Genomic DNA, 25,487 nt, shown 5'->3' with positions numbered 1-25,487 from the left:
AAGCACAATTACACATGCTGAAAGGTCTCTTTCCTCTACCATGTGAGTATTGGTATAAAGTCTGTTTTATTAACAATCTTTATTAATAATCTCAGTTCATGGTGCCTAGTAGTTGCTCAATAAACAATCATGGAGGAAATGAACAAACTAACCTCATTTATTGACCATTAAAATTCACTGCATAGGGCCAGAACACTTTTCTACACTGCTGCACTTCAACTTACCACACAAGAGTCTTTCTATGTCGAGAATAGTTAAAAGCAAGAGTTTGTCCACATTTATCCAGACATTGTGGCACACTATATAGACTCAGCAGCAGGAGAACTGAGGCAAAAGAAGGAGGGCACAAGTTCAAGACCAGCCTGAGGGACATGGTCAGCCCTGTCTCAACAACCAAAGCAAAAGAAAGAAACATGAACTTTCAGTTAGACAAAAGCTATACTGCATAATTTCCTCTATTTTTGGCAAAAGGACTATAAAATTTTATGCCACTTTCACCTCTTTATAGATAGGAAACTGAAACTTGGCAAGAGTCCCATGGCCAGTCAATCAGAGCTGGGCTGTGACCCCAGCACTGGCTAGAAATAATTTATCATGACTAGCTAATTTCCTAATATTAGGAAATTAGCTATACTAAAAGCTATTAAAATAAAAAGGTATACTAAAATTACCTGTACTAAAAGACAGGTGCTGTTTGTAATCAAAGGTTAGTCAGGATCAATTGGAACCCATGTGAGGTCTCACCATGGGGTTTACAGAGCACTGGAAAAACAAGTGGAGAGTCCTCATCTCATCAGAGAGCTGGGAATATCTCCCTCTTGCCCAAGGTTACAAAATCAGGTGTCTATGACTAAGCTGAATATACAGATACAGAGAATAGTTTTGGTTTTGATTTTGGTCTTTAGGGACAGGGTTTCTCTGTGTAGCCTTAGCTAATCTGGGAACTCACGCTGTAGACCAGACTGACTGTCTGCCTCCTGAGTGCTGGCATTGAAGGAGTGAGAACCATAGTCTGAGCAAAGCGTGGTTTGTACGGTCTTATGTTCACAAGGAATGTTAAGAACATCAATGAAGAGGTCTCAGTTCTAAAGCTAAACAATGACAGGTTGACGAAGCTCTCTGGGAAAAGATTGGAAATCAAAGGTGTTCCATGTCCATCACAATCCAGTTTAGCTCAAAGAGAAGAAAGAGAGCACAGCCTTGACTCACAACACAAGGCAGATGGTTCAGACCAGAAACACAATGCCCGAGTAACACAGACCTGAACGTAGAAGAACATCAACTCTTTATTCTGCAAAACTATGATTTTGTTTAGTATGTATACATGTATACAAATGTATAGTATGTATTTATGTATAGTCACACATGATGGCAGTGCACTGTATAGTCACACATGACGGCAATGCACTGTATCGTCACACATGACGGCAGTGCACTGTATAGTCACACATGACGGCAGTGCACTGTATAGTCACACATGATGGCAGTGCACTGTATAGTCACACATGACGGCAGTGCACTGTATCATCACACACAACAGTAGTGCACTGTATAGTCACCTTCTCTCGCTGTGATAACACACTGTAACCTGCCCAAGGCACTCTATAGCAGGAAGAGTTTATTTGGCCTTAGGTTCCAGGATACAGTCCATTATTGAAGGGAAGAATGGCAGGAACAGCTGAGACCTCACCTCTCCTACATCCAGCAGGAAGAAAAGAGAGACCACCTGAAATGTGTGCACCTCTAAACTCCCACCCTCCCTCCAGTGACAGACTTCCCCCAACAAAGCCATAACTCCTAATTTTCCCACAACCGAAGACCAGGTATTCAAACCCCACAATTATGGGGACATTTCATTTGAACCACATGTACATACTGTTGCTGCATGAAGCCACCCAGGCAATGTGTAGAGTCAGAAGTGTGCACCATCATGAATGACAATAGCCTATTTATAGACATTCCCTTCAACCTACTCCATCCTACGGCAGTCACATTATCGCTCCCAGCCTCGCATAAGAAGACAGTAAATGTTGGACAGGCTAGAGATGGCTCAACGGATAAGAAGAGTTTCTGAGCAAGTGGGAGGAGTTCGAATTCTCCAGCACCCACAGAAAAAGATAGGTGTGGCCATGTTGTGTGTGTTGGGGGGCAAGATTGCTGATGCTTCAGTGAGACACCCTGTCTCCAAAAAATCGGGTAGAGTGATAGCGCATGTCACTTGACATCCTCCATGAGAGGACACACATGCACGCACGCACACACAGACACACACACACACACACTGGACAGATAATTGTGAACAGAAAAAAAAATCAACAATAAAAATGAATAAGTCAACAAACTCTATTCTGAGTCAAACAGCTCTGAGTTTGATACCCAACTCCGCCATTAGCTATTCCTTTTAAGTGTCTCTTTTGCTCACTCGGAAGACAGAATAGAAGCTGCTCCACAGGTAGGATGGTGTGGGGATTCGTGAGAAGAAACACGCAAAGGCCTTTCAAGCATTGACCATCAAACACAGTGTGTGCCCCTGAAACTGGATTGGGCTATGCAGAGTTCCACCTCCCAGAGGGAGGTACAGACTGGAGCTCAGAAAGCCAGGACTGCGATCCAAGCTCAGCCACCTAAGAAATAGCCATGATCCCTACGGCAGGCAAATCGCTTAATCTTCCTCAGCCTTGACTTTTCTCGCCGTGAAGTGCCATCAAAAGCACAATTTCAAAGTGTCGCGAGAATTGGAATGAGTTGCTCTTGGCTAAGTAGCACACACTGGTCATAAATGATAGCTGCATTACTGGGACCACTTAATTTTTGAACTAATAACATCAAAACCCTTTAAAACCATAGTGTCCCTGTCATAGATGAAGAATATCGACCTTGGAGACAAAGTCTCTGGGACTAAATCTTAACGATGCATCTTTCAGATTTGCTTTAAGTAATTCATCACCTATGAAATGGGAGAATACCAGTCTCTATCCAGGTGAGTTGCTAGAAGATTATGTAACACATAAAACATCAATAGATGTCCTTTGGGTGCTAGCTGCTCTTTTCCTCACCAGGACTAGCCACCACTCTCATCCTTACTGAGGCTAACATGAGTGAATCTAACCTGCTTTTCACAATCCCTTACCTCTGATACTAAACACGCAGCAGAGGCTGAAGGAAAGTGTCACAGGGGCTCCCTTGCAGAAGATCGATTTGGTCCTCAGCACTCATGTATAGCACCCTAGCACTAGTTCTAAGGGATCAGCTACCCTCTTTTGGCCTCCACAGGCGCCAGACATTCACCCAGCACACTTACAAGACACTCATACACAAAAAAACTTTTAAAAATTGTTAAAGTTTTAAAAATTGTTTAAAATTGCTATTTTATTTTAACTACAATAGGTAACTATTTTTTCCCTGTCCCTTTCTCTTTCTGTGGACCTCTTTCCTATAAAAAACAATGGCTGAGCTCAATGGAAAACCCTACTGGGAAGAAAGAAATACAGAGATGGTCACTCCTGCCTCCACCATCATTCCTCTCCCTCCCTCCGTTACTCTCCCTGCAAATACACACACACACACACACACACACACACACACACACTCATTCAGAGATAAATGTTGGAAAGCAGTTTTGGGATGGATAGGCTTTTTCAAGAATTTGCTTGGCCACTGAAGTTGATATTCCACAATCCTTATTGTGTGAGCTACAGGGTGATTAGCAAATAGTTTAACAGTGTAAAAAGTTCTTTCCCGAAGTACAAGGTCAGTGATTAGCCCAGATAGATTGAACTACCAACTTGATTATCCTGGAATCATCTGAGAGGAATCTCAAGTGAGGGATTGCCCAGATTATGTGGGGGTGGTTCTTGACTGTTAATTGATATAAGATGGTCCATTCCACTGTGGGCAGCACCATTCCCTAGGCATGCGGTCCTGGGCTGCCCGAGAAAGCTGAGTATGAACCAGCAAGCAAACCATCAAGCAGTGTTCATCATTTTTGCTTCAGTTCCTTGCTTGAGTTCCTATCCTGACTTCCCTGAATCATGGGCTATGACTTGGAAGTGTAAGCCAAATCAATCCCTTTCTCTATTAAGTTGCTTTCGGCCAGAATGTTTTATCTCTGCCACAGAAATCCAATTAGAATGGTGACTCAGATCCAAAGCCCTAGACTGCTGACAATCTGACTGTGATTACAAACTTTCCAACTTCACGTTTCTTCTCCCTAGTAAAGATGAACAAACTACATGGCTTGACCCTGAAGATTTTTCTTAACAGATTTGGAACCGGAAGCCCATTTCCAAGTCCTAGCTCTCTGTGGAGACTACAGCTCCCTCAGAAGGCTTCAGCCTCTTTGCTAGGGGATTTGTCACAGAGCTTCCAAATTCTTGGGGATTAATGGAATTTGTCAAAGCACACTCAATGTCAGGAAGAGGGGAGATTGGCCTCCTCTTACAGAAAACTCTACAGATGATCTCAACTTACCAAAAGCACCTTGCAAACTGGGTCTTGGTTCCTGGTTCTGTTAATCCCAAGGAGAGGAAAAGACCACTGACCCAAATCATCATGGCCAAATTAATTAAAGCAAACTTTTTTATTGTGTACATAGACAGGTTTTGAGAGGTCAGCCTTGGTTATGAGGAAGATAAGGCCTTTATAGCTCAGAGGTAGGGGGCTTCCAAATTGGGGTCTGGCAGGCAAAGCAGATGGGGTTACAGGAGCAGAACATAAACATAACAAGTTAGTCCCTCCTGAGACAAAGACACTGTTGCAAGGTGGGCATAACAAGGTAGTTCTAACAGGTAGTCACAGCAAAGTAGTAATCAGCAGGGTTGCAAGATGCGTTTAAACAACTTTTTGAAACAAAGACATGACTGCCATTGTTGGAACAGGCCATAGAGAACTATTTGTAGTTAAGGTTACAAGTGGGGCATAGTTCAATCCTTGAGAAACAGGTTTAAACAGGAACGAACCTAGTTTGTCTTTAAAGATGGCTGTAAGCCCAAGATGAAGGCATGTCGGCTTTTCAGTTCATAAAGTAGGAATAATAAGTCCTGCTCCCCCGAGCTGTTGTGAAGGTAGCATGAACCAAGTATGTGCCGGGTGCCGGGTGAATGAGGGCCCCTCATTCTGTCGCTCCTTTCTTGCTCTCTTGTCCCAGATACTGCTTCCTTTTTCTCTTCCATTTTTTCCTCCTCTTCTCCCCCACTGCTTTTTCTTCTTCCTCTCTCCATCACCTACTTCTTCCCCTCCATTTCCTTTCCTTCCCTTGCCCTCCTGCCCTCCCTCTCCTTTCCCTTTGCTATGGTGTTTTTGTTTTTAAGAATAGTATTATTCTTAATAGTATTATTATTATTATTTGGTTTTCCCTTGGGTCCCTTGGCTGTCTAGTGTCATGTTCTAGGTCACCTAAACAGTGTCAGGTATGGGTGTCATCTTGTACAGTGGGCCTTGAGTCAAACCAGACACTGGTTGGTTACTCCTGAAAGTTCTGTGCCACCATTGCCCCAGCACATCTTGCAGGCAGGGCAGATTGTAGATAAAGGTTCTGTGGCTGGGTTGGTGCTTATATTTCTCTTTTGGCAGTTTGCAGACCGCCTTCCTGTTGCTTTCGCTCTTGTGGAAACTTCTACTACATATCATAAGATACATATATAGCTCATTTCTGTGGCAATTCATAGAGTTCTGATGACATTAGTTATGCAGTATTTAATATAAAATGATGGGAGAAGCTTCGTTTGACAAAACAGACAGTAGCTTCATCTCGCCGCTCTTTGCTCTTTCTCCTTTGAAACCAAAGCAAAGGTTCTACCCTCTGCTGGACCGCCATCTTGCTGGTTCCTCTCTTTTCTGGCTTACAGACTCACTCTGAAATTCCCAGAGGAGGAATTCGCATAATGAATTCACTTACATTGAGGATGAGGCTGACTCTTCAGATTAAACAATTTCAGATCTGGGGATACATTTTAGCAATAGGAAAAAAAAAGGAAAGGAAGAAAAAAGGAAGAAAGTACAGCAAAACCATCACTGGACAAAGCGGATGACAAACACTGAACCTAAATACTGGCAGTATTTGCTAATAGGTAGAAGAGGAGCAATTGGTTACATTTATCAGTATGAAGTGTGAAGGGAGAGGTGAGTTCATTTCACCTGTGTCTCAAATAATGTTCTCTGGGTGCTCTTCTCTATGTATGTCCCCAAGTGATCCAAAACTAGCGATTTTATTATAGTAAATCTACATAAAACAGAACACTTGACTAACAGCAACTTACGAGGGCAACAAAGCCACCCTTCCAAGTAATGGAATCTGACCACTTAATCAAAACTCAGCCAGGATGTGCCGGCCTAAGAAAGCTGGCTTTGGTTCACTGAACAGATACTTCAAAAGTACCGCACATAAATACATAAATTGTGTGTCAGACTTCTTTAGGTACATAATCAACCAATACCTTAGAGTCCACTCATGAGCCACAGACAATAGGCAATAGACCATCTTGGCTGCAATGTCTCTTCCAAATACTTCTTGGAGACAACTTAGATCCCAAGCAGGAGAGATTTAAAGTGGTGAAAAACTTCCCAAATGGCATTTTCTCTCTGCAGTGGGGATAAATAACACAGGCAGAGCTAACTACGCATCAAGGTAATGAAAGAGTAAATGTTGCAAGCAACCTCCTGTTGCTCCATCTCTGTTAGATAAACTAGGAATGGTGTCTGCAGGTAACTGGATTCTTGTCTGCAACCCCTGAAGAAAGTCATGACCCATTTTTGAGCCACATAATTCTCTCAAAATCAGAAAATGGCTTTAGGCACAGATATCAATAAGTTTTCAATAATACAGATAAACGAATAATTCCACGTTCAGTTTAACTTTGAGATTTCTTACCAGCCTATTCTAATGAATACCATTAATAACTGTGTTAACACTTCTAAATCTGGGTTAGCAAAGGTCCTTGGTTCCGAAGCCTTTGGCGGATATTTCTAGAAAGTATCCAAGGTATATCATTTCCACTCTATTAATGTTCATGTTTTCAGCCTTCTATTTACGAAAAGCTTATCGTTCACTGTGAATGTGTAGTTCTTCCCAGGTTAACGTTATTTGATACAAAAACACATACTTCGGTTTGAATGAAATAGTTATCTTATAATTAAATATTAGACAATATAAGAAGGGTATAGATGAAATCCCAAGCCTTTAGATGATACCAAATTGTCAAAAATTTAGAGAATACCAATTAAAGTAGCTATCCACACACCAAAACGCACATCTTCCTAAAGCCGATGATGAACCTCTGTGCTCAAGCCAGGTCTTAGCTGCTCTACCTTTACATCATCTGTCCTCCAGTTTCCTCATCCGTAACACAGGACCACAGTGAGTGAGCAGGTTGTAAGGTTAACGTCTGCGGGGTCATGGTGGGGTGTCTGGTCAGGGATGCCCTCTGACATCCTGTGTCTTCAGAGGGGATCTGAAACCTGGTCAGGGATGCCCTCTGACGTCCTGTGTCTTCGGGGGGATCTGAAGCCTGGTCAGAGATGCCCTCTGACATCCTGTATCTTTGGAGGGGATCTGAAGCCTGGTCAGGGACGCCCTCTGACATCCTGTGTCTTCGGAGGGGATATGAAGCCTGGTCAGGGATGCCCTCTGACGTCCTGTGTCTTTGGGGGGATCTAAATCCATCATTTCTGAGGACTTCCCACCTCCTGGCTTCAGGCTGGGTTTGTCCACAGGGAAGGAGGAGAACAAGAAGAAAATGGTGTCAAATATTTGACCTATGTCTCCTCTGCAAGGTAGCCTCCAACATCGTTTATGCCCAAAGCCAGAAAAAAGACAAATTTTCAAGCTAATGTGTGTTCTTTATCTGGCAGGGACACCCTGTCTTCAGACATTCCACTCATAGGCAGTCGCAGTTCAGCGTAGGTACTCTCTGGTGCAGTTACTCTCAGTTGTAAAGCTCTTTGTTATTTTATTTGAGGAGAATCCCCACTGCTGTTGAAGGGGCACTTGTGCCAAAGCCACTACCACCACCATCGGTGTCCTGATCTCATGCCATGTTTTATGCTGTCTAATAGAATGTGTTCTTCATTTAAAATGAAGTATGACTTATCTCTGAACATTACTACTTGCTGAATGATCATGAAACATATCCACAAAGATAACATTTTATAATATTGGGACCATACCATATATTCATTCATTCATTCATTCATCCATCCATTCACTCATTCACGCACTGTCTCATTCAATACATCTTAGCCGTGTTTTTCTGCCCAAGAACCAAGAAGGAGCAAGGCAGGCAAAGCTCAAGCCCTTGAATTGAAATCCTTTGTAGAAAAATGGGTGGTAGCGGCTAATGAAGGTATTTTTTACATTTTGAAAAGTGCTTAAGAAATAAAAGTCAAGGCGTAGACATAAAGGTTTATATAGGGGAGGTCACCCTCAGCCAGGATATGTTAAGTTGATAAATAAACCATGAGACTGGGGGAATAAAGGACTCTGAGCAGGGGGGTGCTGAGGAGAAAGGCCCCCCTGCCCATGCACACAGGTTTCTACCCTCCCGCTCCCACTTCAGTGTACGAGAAACATCTCCTCTTACATCTATTCATTCTTTTGAGAATCATTGCTGACCAATGCCTTGTGCATCAAAGCAAAAATGCTGCCCACAAAATGCACAGATTCTAGTTTGGGGTAAACAACTAAAGCAAAGAAATATTCACCAGGTCTTTAAAAAGGGAGCTGAGAAAATGAGACCGGGAAAAGGTGGCTAAGGAGCCAGTGTGGGAAATACTCTCTGTATTGCTTAGCTGTGCAGCCCCTGAGAACACTGAAGTTTCAGCTGAGATTGTTGAGGGTGAAAGGAAGCAAGCCCCATGGTTCTAAGCCAGGGTCTGTCCCAGGTGAAGTCTTGAGTTGTATGTGTTCTGGGTGGGTTAGAGTGACAGCTAGGAAGCCTGTGCATTGCGTGGAGATGTGGGAGGACCAGGAAGGCACTTACAGCCAAAGAGCAACAAGTTCAGGGTTCTTAGAACCCTCTGTGTGGTCTTCGGGATTTGTTCTCAGTGAGGGGCTATTCCTGGCAGGGTTTGAGCCAAGAATGTACACTCAGCATTGCACTCGTTCTAAAAATACTCTACCCACCATGCTAGGAATAGATGCACATTCATAAATAATGTTGTACAACCATCATTTAAATAGTGGAACATGGCTTTCCCCACCATAAGACAGAGCTGGTTTCCAAGATTGAAGAATTTTTGCAATAGTGCCTTGTTCAGAATCTCTGCTGTCCCACTTGCCGAGAGATCTGTTGCCTGAGGTAGATGCATAACCATGACATCTCTGTTCATAACTGCATGTTCTTCATATTGTCCCTGTTGTTTCTTGGGGGATTACTAAGGTTTCTACCCTCTCCCCAGTCACCTTTTCCCTTGCATAGTGATAAATATTGTTTACAGGAACTCATTTTCTCCTCCAACTATCCCGTAAGAAGATGCTCGTATTTCCACCTACAGGGGTAAACTGAGGCCTTAGGAAGTCTAGCAAATTTCCCATGAACATGAAAGCATAAGATTAAGGATTCAAGTCTGGATCTGTCCAATGCCAGGGCTGAGCTTTTAACTTACACAGGAGATAAATTATGCGGCACCTCCTGTACAGTGGACCCCTAGAAAGATAAGATGTTGGATCAGGTCCCCAAAGCACAGCATTTAGTTCAACGACACAGATCCCTGAATTCAGTAAGGAAGTTAATTCCTCTACAGAAAAGTGCTCCATTAACTTAAACCAAGCAGAATCTCAAATCTTTTGGAAAAAAAAAAGTTTCACTATATCATTTTTACATCTATTTATTTATTTATTTATTTAATTATTTTGTGTGTGTGTGTGTGTGTGCGTGCGTGCGCGCACGCGTGCACCCTACAACGCACCCATGAAAGCCAGAGGACAGCTTACTATAAAAGTCAATTCTCTCCCTCCTCCCACCACGTGGGTTCTGGCAATCAGACTCAGGTCATCAGTCTTGGTAGAAGGTATCTTTCCTAACTGAGTCAAATCACTGGCCCTTGAGAACCTTTTTAAATACATTTGTTTGAGGTAGGAAGCTCTTCTTAAAGTAGATGTTAGATGAAGCATACTGCAGTCAAACACACAGACCCTGGAGACAGATGGCCAGGCTTAGAATCCTGGATTCCCTATCAATTAATTCAGGCTTCAGGCAATTTATTTAACACCCTGGCATATCAGTTTCCTCAATTACAAAATGAGAACAAGATTAGCATGTGTTTCACAGTGCTTTTATCAGGGTTGAGTTAATTCAAATGAATCTGGACTAACAAAGCACATAGTAAGTGCTCAGTAAATATTAGTTTGGCATAATTTTCTCCATTAGCCAATTGAAAGGCCTCATGGAATTCTATAGTGACGTGTTTATTAATTCTTTGAGAATTTCATAAAACTTGAGTCATAGAACAAGAAGAAGTCAAAGGGTGCTTAGCTAGAGGCTTTACCCTACTGAAGAGATTTCATGGATGCTATGCCCAGGACTTCAGGAGAAAAGTAACTAACAACCTTACCCAATAAGGAATCCTGTGAACTACAACAATGGCTGGCCTGGCAAGACATGGCCGATGGTGCACTAGTACCCTGGACATCATGGGAATTACCAAACACTTTCTGAGGGATTTAAAGCCTGTTCCACAAGATGAAATCTATACCACAATCAAGAACCCGTGGCTAGACAGATCATAGACCCTAAGAGAAAACCTGCTACTGTTATTCTGCTAAATGGACAGAATCCTGTTCTTTTTCCTATACCCTACTGGCATTTTTAACAAGTCTGTCTTTAATTGTAATGAGTATAAATAAAGAAAAGTACTGCCCTATACTTGGAGCTATGTGATAACTATGGGCCCTAATGAATACCTAACAACGAAGGGTGTTCTTGTCTCCGCTAAGAGTTTCCTCAAGACTTTTGCATGTTACCCAAACCGTACTATATGAATACATGAATGAAATCAGACACTACATATTCACTCCTTGGAAGATGTAACATCATTAAAATGTCAATTCTCCCACAACTAATCTTTGGATTAAAAACACTTCCAACTTCGTAGGTGGCGTAACGGCCCTGCAAAGATGGCGTCATCCTCATCCTTGGAACTTGTAGCTGTATCATATGGCATGGCAAGAGGAGATTAACACTACAGATAGAACTAAGATTTATGAGAGAGTTTTAAACTAGTGAGACCCTAAAATGTAACCATGAGGCCTCAAAAGGGAAAAGGAAGGCTGGAAAGTCACTGTCAGGAAGACGCCATGTTGAGAAGAAGACTGGCCATTGCTGCTTGAACAAAGGAGACCACAAGCAGCGGAAATGGGTAGCTTTGATGAACAAGGAGAAGATTGTGGATTCTCCTTAGAGTCTACCAAAAAACCTGCGACCCTGCCAACACCTTTACTTGACCTTGGTTCCCTTATTTTAGACTTATTGATCTATACATACATAAGTGAGAATTCATACTTCCTTAATAATGAAGAACTGACTAAGGTGACAGACTGAACATGAAGAGAAAGTTGAGATTTGACACACTCAGATCACACCCAGCCACTAGGTGTGAATTGCATTATTAATGCTGAGACAGCTGTAGACAGCGTATCTGTGTGCCTGCACTTTAAACACCTGCATTTGTCCAGAAATATTTCAGACAGCTTGCAAGTGTACATTACATGTAGAATGCCCATCATTACATGTAGACTGCCTATCATTACATGTAGAATGCCTATCATTAACATGCAGAATGCCTATCATTACATGTAGACTGCCTATCATTACATGTAGAATGCCCATCATTACATATAGAATGCCTATCATTACATGTAGAATGCCTGTCATTACATGTAGAATGCCTGTCATTACATGTAGAATGCCCATCATTACATGTAGAATGCCCATCATTACATGTAGAATGCCTGTCATTACATGTAGAATGCCCATCAATACATGTAGAATACCTATCATTACATGTAGAATGCCTATCATAATTACATGTTGAATGCCTACCATTACATGTAGAGGCTCAGACATGCTTCAACAATCTCTGACTTATTTTACCAAATACAAATGGGATGCTTTGGGAAAATGTAGCACAATTTCTAATTGGTCTTAATAATAAAAACCCGGAGTCAGAGATGAGGGAGTGAAAACTGAGAGATCAGAGAGAATCAGAGTAGGCACCCATTAGTTCTTACCTCTAGGAAATTCTGACTGAATGGGGTATCCTGTCTCTACAAGTCCTCAGACAGAATGCCTGGAGCTCCTATCTCCTCCCGCCTTATATTCCTCTCTCTGCCCAGACATATCCCTTTCTGTTTCTATCTCCATAGTGTTGGGATTAAAGACTTGTGACTCCCAAATACTAGGATTAAAGGTATGAACCACCACCACCTAGTTGTTTCTCTTTGATACTGGATCAATCATAGCCCAGGGTGGTCATGGACTCACAGAGACCCATCTGCCTTTGTCTCACGAGTACTGAAATAAAAGATGGGTGCCACCATTTCCTGGTCTCTTAGTTCTATGGCTAACTAGTGGCTAGCTCTGCACTCTGAACCTCAGGTAAGCTTTATTTGTTAGATCACAAACAAAATATCACCACAGTGGAACAATAAGATAAGGATTATAAAGTTCTTGAGTTCATTGCTGAGAATGAAAGTAGAGCAGGCTGGGGCTGGAGAGATGGCTCAGAGGTTAAGAGCACTGCCTGCTCTTCCAAAGGTCCTGAGTTCAATTCCCAGCAACCACATGGTGGCTCACAACCATCTGTAATGAAGTCTGGTGCCCTCTTCTGGCCTGCAGGCATACAGACAGAATATTGTATACGTAATAAATAAATAAATATTAAAAAAATATTTTTTTTTTTAAAAAAAGAAAGTAGAGCAGGCTTTCAGTAAATAACAATATAGTTGGGTGTCATGGTGCATGCTTTTAATCCCAGCACTGGGAGACAGAAGTTGGAAGATCTCTGTGAGTTCCAGCCCAGCCTACTCCACATAAGGGAGTTCCAGAATAACCTGGACTATAAAGAAAGGCCATGTTTCAAAAAACAAAACTAAATAACAATATAATCATTTATCTCACGTAAGTAAAATACAGTATCAATAAACTACTTATTTATTTATCTATTATTTATTTTAGAGTATCTCTAGGTCCTAATGCTATGGAGTCAGAATTTTTAAAAGCAACAGTACTTGCATAAATTAATAGATTTGTTTCTGGAACTCACAGCTGTTGTTTGTTTGTTTGTTTTTTCCCATCTTCTCTCTGTGCAGGATTTTATTGTCACTGTGGTCTTTTCGTTCTTGTGGTTGGTCGGCTCATCTGCTTGGGCGAAAGGACTGTCTGATGTCAAAGTGGCAACTGACCCAAAGGAAGTCTTGTTACTGATGTCTGCTTGCAAGCAACCCTACAACAAATGCATGGCTGTCCACAGCCCTGTCATGTCCAGCTTAAACACATCTGTGGTAAGTATTTCCTCATTCAGCTTGCCTTCCCAAGTCTTTACCTGATGGTCAGTGATTAAGACAAACACCCCCAAAGCCAATCTGGACATTTCTACCTCCAAAACTAGGCCAATCAAAGAGGAAAATGCCATTGACAGGGAAGATGATATTTGAGGCTTCAAGATTTTCATCATCAAAGCCACACACTGTCATGCTACTGATTACAGTTTTTAATAAAATCCCAGCAGTTATTAGCAGCTATGACTTAGCTTACAGTCAAGTAAAAATTCTAAGCCAGAGCTGATATAAAACCTAAATGTTAAGGCTAAAGCCTGCCAGAAGTTAAAAAAGAATATTTGTTAACTCAGATGTTTCTTGGAAGGAAAACATTTTATTAAAGCCACATATGGAATATAGCAAATCGGTTGGAGAAAAATATACAGACTTAGTAGGGAACAAGAGGAAATGCACAGCTTGAAAAAGTACTTAGAATAATTGTGTCTCTTCTCTCTCCTCCAGTTTAGCTGCTCAGTAGCCCTAGAAAAGATGCGCTAAATTAGCTGAACAAAATCAAATATTATCTCATCAAGAGCATGGGCCTTACAGGAAAGGACAGATACTAACAGTTGGAGAGAGGCTAAACTGTATTCCTAATTTATATGTGGAAGCAATTGTGCTGCTCCACAAAAGGAAGCTGCATAAAATAAAGACAAGCTAGAATGTCAGCAAAGAGAAGAATTCACTGCGGTGTGGGAGCCTCCGCCATGTTCACTAAAGAACACTTGCCAGCAAACGTGAAGAACTGAGGCTCCAAAGTTAACCTGTGTCCCTGCAGCTTCCTGAAATTCAATCGGAGACGGGGGCCACAAAGAGAGGAAGGGGTGATCCATACCTCCCGACTTTTCCTTAAATCTTGCCTTGGTGCAGCAGTCACCACAGAAATCAACTATGCCCAGGGTCTTGCAAACATTTTTACATCTTGCTGTCCACACTTGTGAGTGAGAACTTGTGAGTGTGTATTCACATCTATAGTGATTTCTGTAGCTGCTTTATAGGTGGAGCTGAAGACATAATTGTAATTCTGATCTCTCAATATCTAAGAGAAAAAAAAATTGACATGTTTAACCAATCAAGTAAATGCTGTTTACCCACTGTCAGCTTGATAATCCTTGTCCCAGTTACTTATGACACCCCACATGGCCTCGTCATTCCTCATGTTCTAATGAAATTTAGAGTGGGAGGTAGGATTTAGAGATGAAGAATACAAGTTCTCCTAACTCTCACAGCAATGTGAACGTGTGGAAGGAAAGGCCTGCTGGGTTGTACCTGTGCCCCTGACAGCCAAGCCTCTGGCAGTTCTAAGAGCTCATTCAGACCGACTCCAGAAAAGCTTACCGTGTTCTTTAGATCCTTGTCTGGAACTAGTGTCTGTACTCATTTAGATATCTGCACTGTAAATAGAAACTGGATCCAATGTCACCATGAAAAGGATAGTTTCTGGAGAGATACCATGAACCTGCTGAAATTTGAAGAGATGGGAACGGAAGATTCTAGAGCCACTACTCAACTCCCAACATCAAATAACTAAACTATTGTCTCTCTGAGTTGCCGAGTGGTGTGGCTCTTACCTAACCTCCCACTTTTCTCCTCCAGTGGGAAAAGTCCCAGGACGGACCTGAAGTGATTGAACTAAAGCATCACACTGCAAGGAAAAGGGAATTGTGTATTATTGTTGCAAGGGAAAGATATTAATCAGTTAACACAGGTTTTTGAATTAAAAGTGTGCTCCCCTTCAAGTCACATTGAGCTAGCTCAATCAAAACCCAAAAATAATTAGAAAAACTAAAAGCATTCCCTAGAGTAGAATCCAGGACTGGAAGCTGGAAGACAGTCAAGAAACCCGGCCTTTCAAATTCTCTACCTTTTACGCTTGTGTGTGCATCTGTTAAAGGCACTGCTTTGTGACCCTCCTTCTCCAAATAGAGTTTTAATTGTTTTCTTGTGTATATGGGAGAAGGTAGGTACCTTCAGTTTCTCATTGTGTATTTATTTTCAAAGAAGCAGCTTTGGCCAGTGAGATGGCTCAGTGGATTACAGGTACTCACTGCCTAAGTTCCATTACAGGTACTCACTGCCTAAGTTCGGTGACCCTTTATTCCCAAAACTCAGAAAAAGAAGAGAGAACAGACTCCACAAAATTGTCCTGACTTCCACATGCATACCATGGTGTATGTGTGCATGCACACAGACACACACACACATACACAGAAATAATAAATACTTTTAAAGGGAGGGGAACTTAGACTGAACTTACCTCACTCAGATCCAGTTACAAATGCCTGAATGTTTACTCGAGAGAATCCCACTGGTCCTTCCAGGATCAGGTGTCCACCTCAGTCTCATTAATTGTAAGCTATAGGCTTTAGGAATTGTGCAGTCAATACATGGCTCACAGAAATCACCCTGCTGGGCCGGTGCAAGCTCTGAAGAAGGAAACATACACTCACTACCATGTGTGATCTCCGCAAGAAAAACAGTCAAGAAACGATAGATTTCCTATGGTGGTTAAAAAAAAAATGTTCTTTGCCATTTGTGACTTCACAGTAGCCCTAAAATAAAGCGAGGTATCTAGACATTTCAGAGGCAAGAAGAAGCTCTTAAGGATTCTGGAAAATGTTTCTGGGTTTAGCCACATTAATGGTAGAACCGAAGCCAAACTCTCTCAATGCGGTTACTACTCCAGGCACAGTGCTGGAGTGGTCTTCAGGAAGGAGTCCTGGCTCCACTGGACAGCTAGAGGAGGTATTATGAACAACAAGCCTGCTCAAACCTTCATGCCACCATCTGAAAACTGGAGACAGTTATGCAGCAGACTTGAAACTGCTGAGAGAAGGTGATCCATGGGGAAAACACTTAGCATGCTACCCAGTCTGTGGGCAGTGCTCATTAAGGGCCACCTTACTCGGGGTGCTCACTTCTTCTATAGTAGGGGGAAGATGCTGTAATATCCCAGTTTTTGTCCATCCCTTACTAAATATAACTATGCTTTGTCCACCATTTCTACTTCTGCTTTTCTAGCCTTACTGCAGGGAAATCAATCATCACCTTTATAGATGCCCACATTTTATCTCTCAATTCTTTCCCACATACAGTCATATACCCTCTTTCTGATATCTTCGCATCTGAGTTTTGTTGGGTGGAGGTCACTTGTTTGGTCCCAGCCTCTCTGCTAGCTTAGACTAGAAATAATCACATAGAAACTGTATTAATTAAATCACTGCTTGACCCATTAGCTGTAGCTTCTTATTGGCTAACTCTTACATCTTAATTTAACCCATCTCCATTAATATGGGTATCACCATGAGGTCATGGGCCACCTGTTGCTTTCATTGGTTAATTAATAAAGAAACTGCCTAGGCCCATTTGATAGGCCAACCCTTAGGTGGCTGGAGTAAACAGAGCAGAATGCTGGGAGAAAGAAGCCGAGTCAGTGAGTCGCCATGATTCTCCCACTCCAGACAGAAGCAGGTTAAGATCTTTCCTGGTAAGCCAGCTCGCAGTGCTACACAGAATATTAGAAATGGCCCAGCACTTGGGAGGCAGAGGCAGGTGAATCTCTGTGAGTTCTAGACCAGCCTGGTCTACAAGAGCTAGTTCCAGGACAGGCTCCAAAGCCACAGAGAAACCCTGTCTCGAAAAACCAAAAAAAAAAAAAAAAAAGAATATTAGAAATGGGTTAGATCAATATGTAAGAGCTAGCCAATAAGAGGCTGGAACTAATGGGCCAGGCAGTGTTCAAAAGAATACAGTTTCCGTGTAATTATTTCTGGGCATAAGCTAGCTGGCGGCCAGGAGCCAGGCGACAGGAACGCGGCCCACTCCTAATACTATACCTACCAGCAAAGTTTCAGCATGTCTATCTCTGGCAGCAGATCCATGGCATCCCTCCGACTCCACCTTCTCCCTCCCAGCATTCAGCCTAGCTTTCCCTGCCTAGCTAAGTTCTGCCTTGCTATAGGACCAAAGTAGTTTCTTTATTCATTAATGGTAATCACAGCACACAGAGGGGACTCCCACATCAGAGCTTGAATCAAATTCTCTCCGTTTGAAGACTCATGTGTTCCTAAATGTGTCCACCAGTGTGGATTTGGGGTACCTCCATGCTGACGGTGACAGAAAGCCAGTGTTCCTTGCAGGACCCCGAAATTTTAAGTTGGAACTTTTTTAAAAACCAAGTAGTAACAAGTAAATAGGAAATGATCAAGACAATCAAACAGATAAAATCACATCCCTTAACAGAGCCAGAAGATATCATTTCATAATTATTTGATTCATATATTGGCATATACTTACTATGGTAGAATTAAACCATGATCTCTCTTTTAATGGAAAATATCCTAATTACTGTACACATGATATAAATACCATGTGTATAAATTTTGTTAGTGGTTGCCTAATTCATTTTGATTAAGCAACTATTATACATTATTTATTTATGTTTCATATCTTCCTTGGCAAACTGCCTAAGTCTCTATATTAAAGTTAAAATAAAAAAGAATTTGCAATGGAAAACCAAGAGGGGAGAAGAAAGAGAGGCACAGAGAAAAGGGCTCCTGGTAAATCAGTTTTCAATTGCATCACTTGGGAGCCTACTCTGATGTCATCTCCCAAGAGCACGTCCTCACACACTCAACGGTGACAGTCAGCTGCACATAACGCATGGACGACTGTAGAACGGGAGTGAAAGCATGATTTGCCATTTAGTGTTCACTGATGTGTCTGACTTTTTGCATATCCACTTGAATAACTCTCAGCTGTCCCCCAAGACAGAAACATTACCTTCATTCAGCTTACTATGCGGGTGGTGCTTTAACATACCTGCTGTTAAAATAATAATGACTTTTGTAACACCCTTGGTCCATACCCTTAAGACCCCACATGTTGAGGACACCGGCATTACTCTCTCTCCCGCGACCTCCCTCTCTCTCATGCACGCAGGCACACAACACTCCAGACTAACGAAAAAGTCATTTAAACTGACAGTGTCACGCTAGAATAATGACCAAACATACTCTAATGTCACCCGTATGCACCATGCTGTTGTTGCCGTTCCCCAGTAGAACTGTTAAAATAGACTGTCTCTTATCTAATCAATCATTGAACAACAGATATATGAGAGAACTCCTCTCTTAGCCCCTTGCATTGATAAAGTCTTGCTTCCTTCCATCAAATAGCTGACCCTGGCAAAGCAGCACGGGTCCTGACTGACCAGCACCTTTCAAGAGAAGCGGATATTCCCATAGGAAAGCCTCGCACCTACTTCTTACCAAACCTTCCACTCCTCTGTATCCTGCACTCCATTCAGAATCTGGTTTTAGGATTCACATCTTGCTGAGGTCCCAGAGAAGACGTGTCGAGTCAGCAGGGGATGGAGGAGGCAGACAGGATCTGAGGATGAATTCGGACTGCCAGAAGCATTTACTGAAAAGAAAGGCTTTACCTCTTTTACTCAATAGTTTAGCCACAGGCAAGGTTGAAAGTGGGGGAAATAATTCAGGGACAAAAAGCGGACATTAACTTCATTACAGGATCTTTCCTGAGACAAAGTGTTAAGTTCAGCAAGTACCTAAATGCCTGTTGTTCTCAAACGTTCTGTCGCTCCACCAGGAGCTCTGTTACATAAATACAAGAATCACAAGTTCGTCCTGTCAGGGATAAGGAGAATGGTTGCTTTTAGCAAGCAGAAACTTCCCTCGAGCCCCTGAGGAAATAAAGGCCCTTTCCCAGATGCCTGACCTTGGGAAAAGGACTTCCATGGGGACCAGACATGCCACTACAATTTAAGAACAATTTTTATTCCTCCAGGGGCACAGGCAGCATGAGCACCAAGTTGTTCCTTAATTGCATCCCTTTGCGTCTTCGTCTTACTATGTGGGCCTACTCCACTCATAAGCTTTCAAAGGCAAGGTCCTGATGTCTTGTTCATCCCTATCAATCAATGCCATTGTGATTTCTCTGTATCTAGTAGCTGAACTCTGGCCCTTAGTGGCCTCAGGCTCGGGAATGGGATTGCAGGCAGTACTTCCTTGGGGTCAGCTGTATCTGGTTAGTAATCTCTGACTTTCCTGTTCTAGGTGGGATTCCTGTGTGCAGCCAGCATGCTTTCCGTAGTGGTGACTAAGAAGGGCCACCCTTTTACACATTGTCACTCTTTAAAGTCCATACAAAATCTCCCCAAGGAAAAGGCATTCGGGAATTTCAGTATGAGAATTAATACAAACGAATGGAAGAGGGTGCTGAGGAATTGGGAACCGCAATACCAGAACTTTGTCAGGCAGCAGTGACCTCCATGAGGTCCACACCACCTCCCCCTTTCTGATTTTTTAATTTAGACATCATGTTGAAGATATCTACTGGGGCTTGTCGGTGACCAGAGGATGCCCGGAAGGAAAAGGATAAGCACAATGGTTAGAATAATGCCCAATTTGTTAATAAATGACCGAAAGGCTTTTCCGGTCACAAAGGGATTTATAAATCTTTTCATCACCTCAGAAGATGAGAGAGATTGTAATTTAGCATGACTTAATTGCAGCAATTTGATTATGTAAGGTCTGTAAATCCATAAGGAAATCAGGATGATTCCACAGGACCCAAAGCTGAGTCTGGACTTGAGGCCACGGAACCTCTGAGGAGTTACGGGAAGAGAAATGGTACAAAACCATCTAAAATGTGAATGGTCAGAATCAGACTGCTTCCTCCAGAGTGCTAGCCCTATCTTCAAGCTTTCTGTCTGTTCCTTCAGAACCAAGGTCAAAGACATCTTCTTATATGATTAACTAACATCAGCACTATGTATGTATCTGTTGTTCTAAGGAGGTTGTTGACGCTGGGGCAGCTCTCATAATACTGAGAGCAGTAATGTCCAGTAAGGCAGCATGTCCCCCACTGGGACCCACTAAGAACATTAGAAATCTCTTCCGCAGCGTAAACTCCAAGATCATCCTACCAGGGTTGGCTAAGATTAATTGGCCAAAGTACATGTGGAGGCTATCTGATTACAATGTAACTGTCAGCATCATGAGAAGAATTTATACAATTAGTAACGATACATTTCTCAAGTGCAGCCCAGCCCCTAGGCTGGTCAGTTCAGGGTAAAGGGTAAGGTATATGTGTCATTCTCTGTCACAGGTAGGGACTGAGGGATGGTGGGAGAATCTGACAGCCAGGTCCAGCTCTGATGTATTAAATTGTTAAAGAGGCACTCAGCCCTTTGTCCTGAGTTTGAAACTTAACAGCCCAGTCTTTTGGTGAAAATCAGTGATAATGGATGATGAAAAAATCATCTATGACTACTGCCTGCTGACATTGTGACATCGCTGGGGACCCAAAAAGCTGGAATGTTAGCCAAGTCCAGGAAGAACAGCTGTTTCGCTTGTTGTTCAAGTTCTGTTGGACCTTCTGGAGCTAGGGCTGTGCAGGCAGCAGCAAGGACAGTTTGCAGTCTTTAATTGGTTGGAAATCTGTTGGAACCGATTTACATTAAGGTCAGAAAATAGAGACAAAAGTTTCTTTTTTCCCCCTTAGGTTTATATTTGAAACTCCCAAGTCCACTGTGCTGGTAGCTAGGGGAGGAAAGTCCCAAGACCAAGGAAAGAGGACATTCCCACCCCCTCAAGAACAGGCAAATGGGGAAACAGGCTGTTGATTGACAGTACTTATCTGGAGTCCGTCTGGTCTGTGAGAGGTGGATTGCCATTGCTTGTAATCTGTAGTATGACCTTGAATCAGATGATTTTCCTTGTTTCCATATTTTTAATATAGACATACAATTTGTAGATATACTGGTAGAGTAATACTGGTCTCTTAGACCAGGTGGATCAGTATATAAAAGCCCTTCATGTAGTGCCTGGCATATAGAAATCTTACATCAAATAGTGGTTCTGAATAAAAAAATTAAATAAACTTGAAAATTAAAGTGCAGGATCACCCACGGCACTATAAGGAATTGCTGTAAATGGAATCTTCTAGCGTTTCTGTTCAGTCTTTTAACGTCTTGCTCTGATTCTCCTTCAGGTCTTTGGGTTTTTGAACTTTATCCTCTGGGCTGGCAACATTTGGTTTGTCTTCAAGGAGACCGGCTGGCATTCCTCGGGACAGAGATACCTTTCCGACCCCATGGAGAAGCACTCCAGCAGCTATAACCAGGGCGGGTACAACCAAGACAGCTATGGGTCAAGCGGTGGCTATGGCCAGCAGGCGAGTCTGGGGCCATCATCCGAGGAGTTTGGCCAACAGTCCACGGGCCCCACTTCCTTTAACAATCAGATGTAACCCAGTATCACCCAAATTCTTCTGGCGAGCGCCTCGCCACCTTTCATTTCAATTGCAGAGGAATTTTTTTTAAGAGTTTCAATCAATTATTAATGCAGAGAATGTTGAATGTAAATCAGAGATCTGCAGTCCTCATTAAGACAGAAAGGCCTGAGTGGTGATAAATGGTACTTAGAGACGAGATGTCATGAGGAGGAGATACATTATTCATCACAGTTGGATAATTAGAAAGTACCTTGCTATATACACACACATAATTTTGTGGTCATTTTGTATGTGTGTTGAAATAGTGGAAGCATTTTGTAGCTTAACGTCTCTAATATTTAATGTGCATAAATAATTTGAGTAGTATTGAGTTTTTCTATGTGTTTGGATGCAAGAGACATTTTAACTATTTCTAGAAGACTATTTGGTAAGCTACAACATGCATGTCTTAATGGTTTTTAGTTTAGACCCTTTAGGACTATAAACATGTTTAGGTAATTATTCTGTACTGTTTTCACTTGATGAGACAATGTTTATATGACGTAATGCATGAATAAGCACTTTCTCACTCAATAAACATCTGACTGTATTTCTAAAGATTCTTCAGTTTGCATCATGAGTTTGTTAAGTGGGTGTTTAAAGACATGTATGCACTACTTTGTAGACTTTGCAAGTTTGTCTTTCTGATGTTACCTGAGTTCTGAATGTGTTAGAGCTAAGGTCTGGAAGGTTTCTCTGTTTGTAGATAGTATTCTGAATGGTAACTGCCCAGTATTTATCTGATTTCCTTAAGTATATATTTACATTCTTGTAACTTCCTATGGCATTTTGTGGCTCTTACCCTGTGAACCAGGAGTGATAAGGCACAATGACCCTCTGCTTGCAGAGTGGTATTTTCTTAGCACCCAGAGATGCAGCTTTAAACATCACAGTTTAAGTAGTGCTAAGAAAAGTGTTCTGTAGTCCTACGTGACCAGTCAAACATCTGACTTTGTTTATTTTTAAAGCTAATATGTTGCTTGATTCAGTTATTAGAAATATCAAGTTATAGCTTTACAGAATTATTTATTTAGGTTTGTGTATAACCCATAAATTGAATGGCTTCCCTATGCCACCCTATCCCAAAGAGGATCCTCATGAAAGGCTGTCCAGTACATATTCATTACCAAGGAAACGCCGATCTTAATTTCTTCATGTTAATTCAATCGAAACAAGGCCCAACAGGCAGGGCCAACTAAGCATATGTGTTTCTAGATAGTCATAACTGATGTACAAATTCTTTCTGTGATCTGTGACATTGGAAGCTGTTTAGCATAAAATAGCCTGTGTCTCAAATGCTGTCTGTAACCAGATTCTTAAATCCTGTTGGATAAATCTGTATTGTGATATCTCTTTGACCTCAATAAAGTCATTGCATACAACCTGACTGAGGAATGAAGAACCACAACTCTGGGGTCTCGTTGGCCTTAACACGGAGAGAATAAAGGTTAAATGCAATGCTTCTAGCATCCTTACCCCGGTCTCCCGCTCCCTCCCCCTCTCCTGCTTCCTGATTCAGCGGTCTTTGTTTAGTTAACCTCTCCTTATTCTTACCACCCACTTTTCACTGCTCCAGTCAAGGAAGGAATACTGACTTTATTTTTTTTTTTTTTGAATACTGACTTTAAAATCCAGAAACAGGCTCTAAAATAAGAAGTCTGCATTCTATTAGGACATAACTGGGTTAAGATAGTCTCCCCCTTGTTACAATGTGTGTGATAGAGGCACGGATGGTCTTCCCCAGAAGCATCTCTCTGAGCTAGTCAGGAGAAAAGTGAAGGAGCTTCAGGCTTGAGCACCACCCAGCTTTACGAGGCCAGGGCAGAAGGAAGCATCCCACGGCAGAGTAGAGCCAGGCAGATTTGAGCTCTGATAGGAGGAGGCAAGCGGGATAGACAGGGTTGCCAAAGCATACAGACTGCCTAGGCATACAGGGGTAAAAGCTACTTGGAGGCCACAATTAGGACTTCTATCTTTATCTGAAAGAAACTTAATGAAGGTACTTGAAAGAATTTTTTAGCCAGAGGGGGGCAGAGGGTGATACTATGAGAGTATTTTGAAAAGAGTTTTTGGAATGATATCAGAAGCTATTGTGTGGTAATGAGGTGCAAGAGGACCTGAGAGAAAGCTTTCCTGGTACTGGGGAAGAAAAGCTTAGCCCCTACAGGCTGACATCACCTGCTTCACAGTGAGTGAGAGATACGGCTGACTGTCACAGGCCCACGCCAGCTCTGCCCTGTTTTTCCAGGTTCCTGGCTGGAGATTTCTTACCTTCTGCCCAGTGCAGGATGAGAAAGTGACCTCTGCTTCATACATAGTCATGAGCTCTCCAAAGCTCAGACCCCACCTTGATAGACTGTCACAGGTCCAAAGCCCTTCAGGGCTCTGACAAACAGAATTCCCTGATTGAGATTACAGCCATGCCTTCACAGTCCACTGCAGGGTAATGGTAAAATGCTGCCTTTATCAAACAGGAATTTCACTAAATTGGCATAGTCTACTGGGTTTCAGGAAAGAGACAAAGATTTGTCCTTTATGGAGAAAGAAAAAGCAAGAAATAATCGGTGTAGTCGGGAGGCCTGGGACCACCAAGACTGAGTGTGGAGTTTCCAGATGCCAACTTACTTTCTTCCTTAGAGAGTTGAAGTGCGCAGGTGGGAAGGGTGGACCCCGTGATCAGATTGCCTAAGTTAGAATTCCCACCCTGCCACTCTCGTGACTCCGCTTTCTTCCCAAGTGACTTCTCCACAAAGTTCTGTGTCGCTTCCATAGCCACAATCTCCAGGCACCGGCAGTCTGGAAGCAGAAGGAAGCTAAGGCTATGGGGACCACCTTGGGCACGTGGGAGGTCACCAACGTGCCTGGGAAGACCTTTAAGGTCTGATTCTTTCGGTTGCCCTATCTCTATCCTGAGGCTCGGGGTACAAACTCCAAAGATTGTTTTTAGGGGAAAAGGTAAGTCATTCAAAGGAACTACAAAAATTCCCAACACACGGTGTCCAATGTCCAGACATGGGAGTCGAAAACCATGGCCCCAGACAGAAGCAGCTTGCTTGAGGGGGGGATTCTAGGAAGCCAGCCAGGGTGACGAATGGGAAAACAAGGAAAAAAGAAGAATTAAAACAACAACAACATCAATAAAAAGGTGTATTCCTAGTGTTGCTGAAGAAGGCAGGGGAAATTTGGTCCATCACAACCTCAGAGCAACATTGCTCTGGAATTTTTTCACCAAGAAATAGGAAGCCAGACTGGGTGTAACTCAGCCAGAGTTCAGTTCCCAGAGTGCATATGGCAAGTGGGGTATCATGGTGCACCCGGGTTTTGTGGCCAGTCAGCCTAGCCTGGTAGGACAGTGGCCTCAAAAAGCAAGATGAAAAAGCAAAACAAACAAAACGCCCAAAGTAGATGACTAATGAGGAATGACACCTGAAGTTGCCCTTCATCCTGCACATGTATGTTCGTGGAGATATGCAACCCTCCCCCACACAAAACTAACTTTTAAAGAAAATTATGAAAGATACTCTGAGGTATACAGAAGAAGTAGGGTTGTAAAAGCTACACACTGGCGACCCCCAATGGTGGAGTCTGCCCACTTAAGGTGAGTTTACATGAGAGGAGCACCTGCCAGTAAACACTAAACACTTCAGACTATGGGCCA

General features: G+C 42.4%; 1 protein-coding gene across 2 annotated transcripts in view; it reads left to right on the top strand.

Annotated features, from left to right (window-relative positions):
• Positions 1-23,211, top strand: part of Synpr (synaptoporin) — a 312,355-nt gene extending 289,144 nt beyond the window's left edge. For both annotated transcript variants that reach the window (XM_057770140.1, XM_057770141.1), the window contains 2 exons: positions 13,304-13,495; positions 21,548-23,211. In XM_057770140.1, the coding sequence (XP_057626123.1) occupies positions 13,304-13,495; positions 21,548-21,805 (450 nt within the window). In that variant the 3' untranslated portion in view covers positions 21,806-23,211. The remainder of the gene's footprint in view (positions 1-13,303; positions 13,496-21,547) is intronic.
• The last annotated feature ends 2,276 nt before the right edge of the window (positions 23,212-25,487 follow it).

This window comes from Chionomys nivalis, chromosome 5 (genome assembly GCF_950005125.1).
Source record: "Chionomys nivalis chromosome 5, mChiNiv1.1, whole genome shotgun sequence".
NCBI classification, from domain to species: Eukaryota; Metazoa; Chordata; class Mammalia; order Rodentia; family Cricetidae; genus Chionomys; species Chionomys nivalis.
Note: the sequence above shows the minus strand (reverse complement) of the source record. Positions and strands in the feature narration are given on the sequence as shown.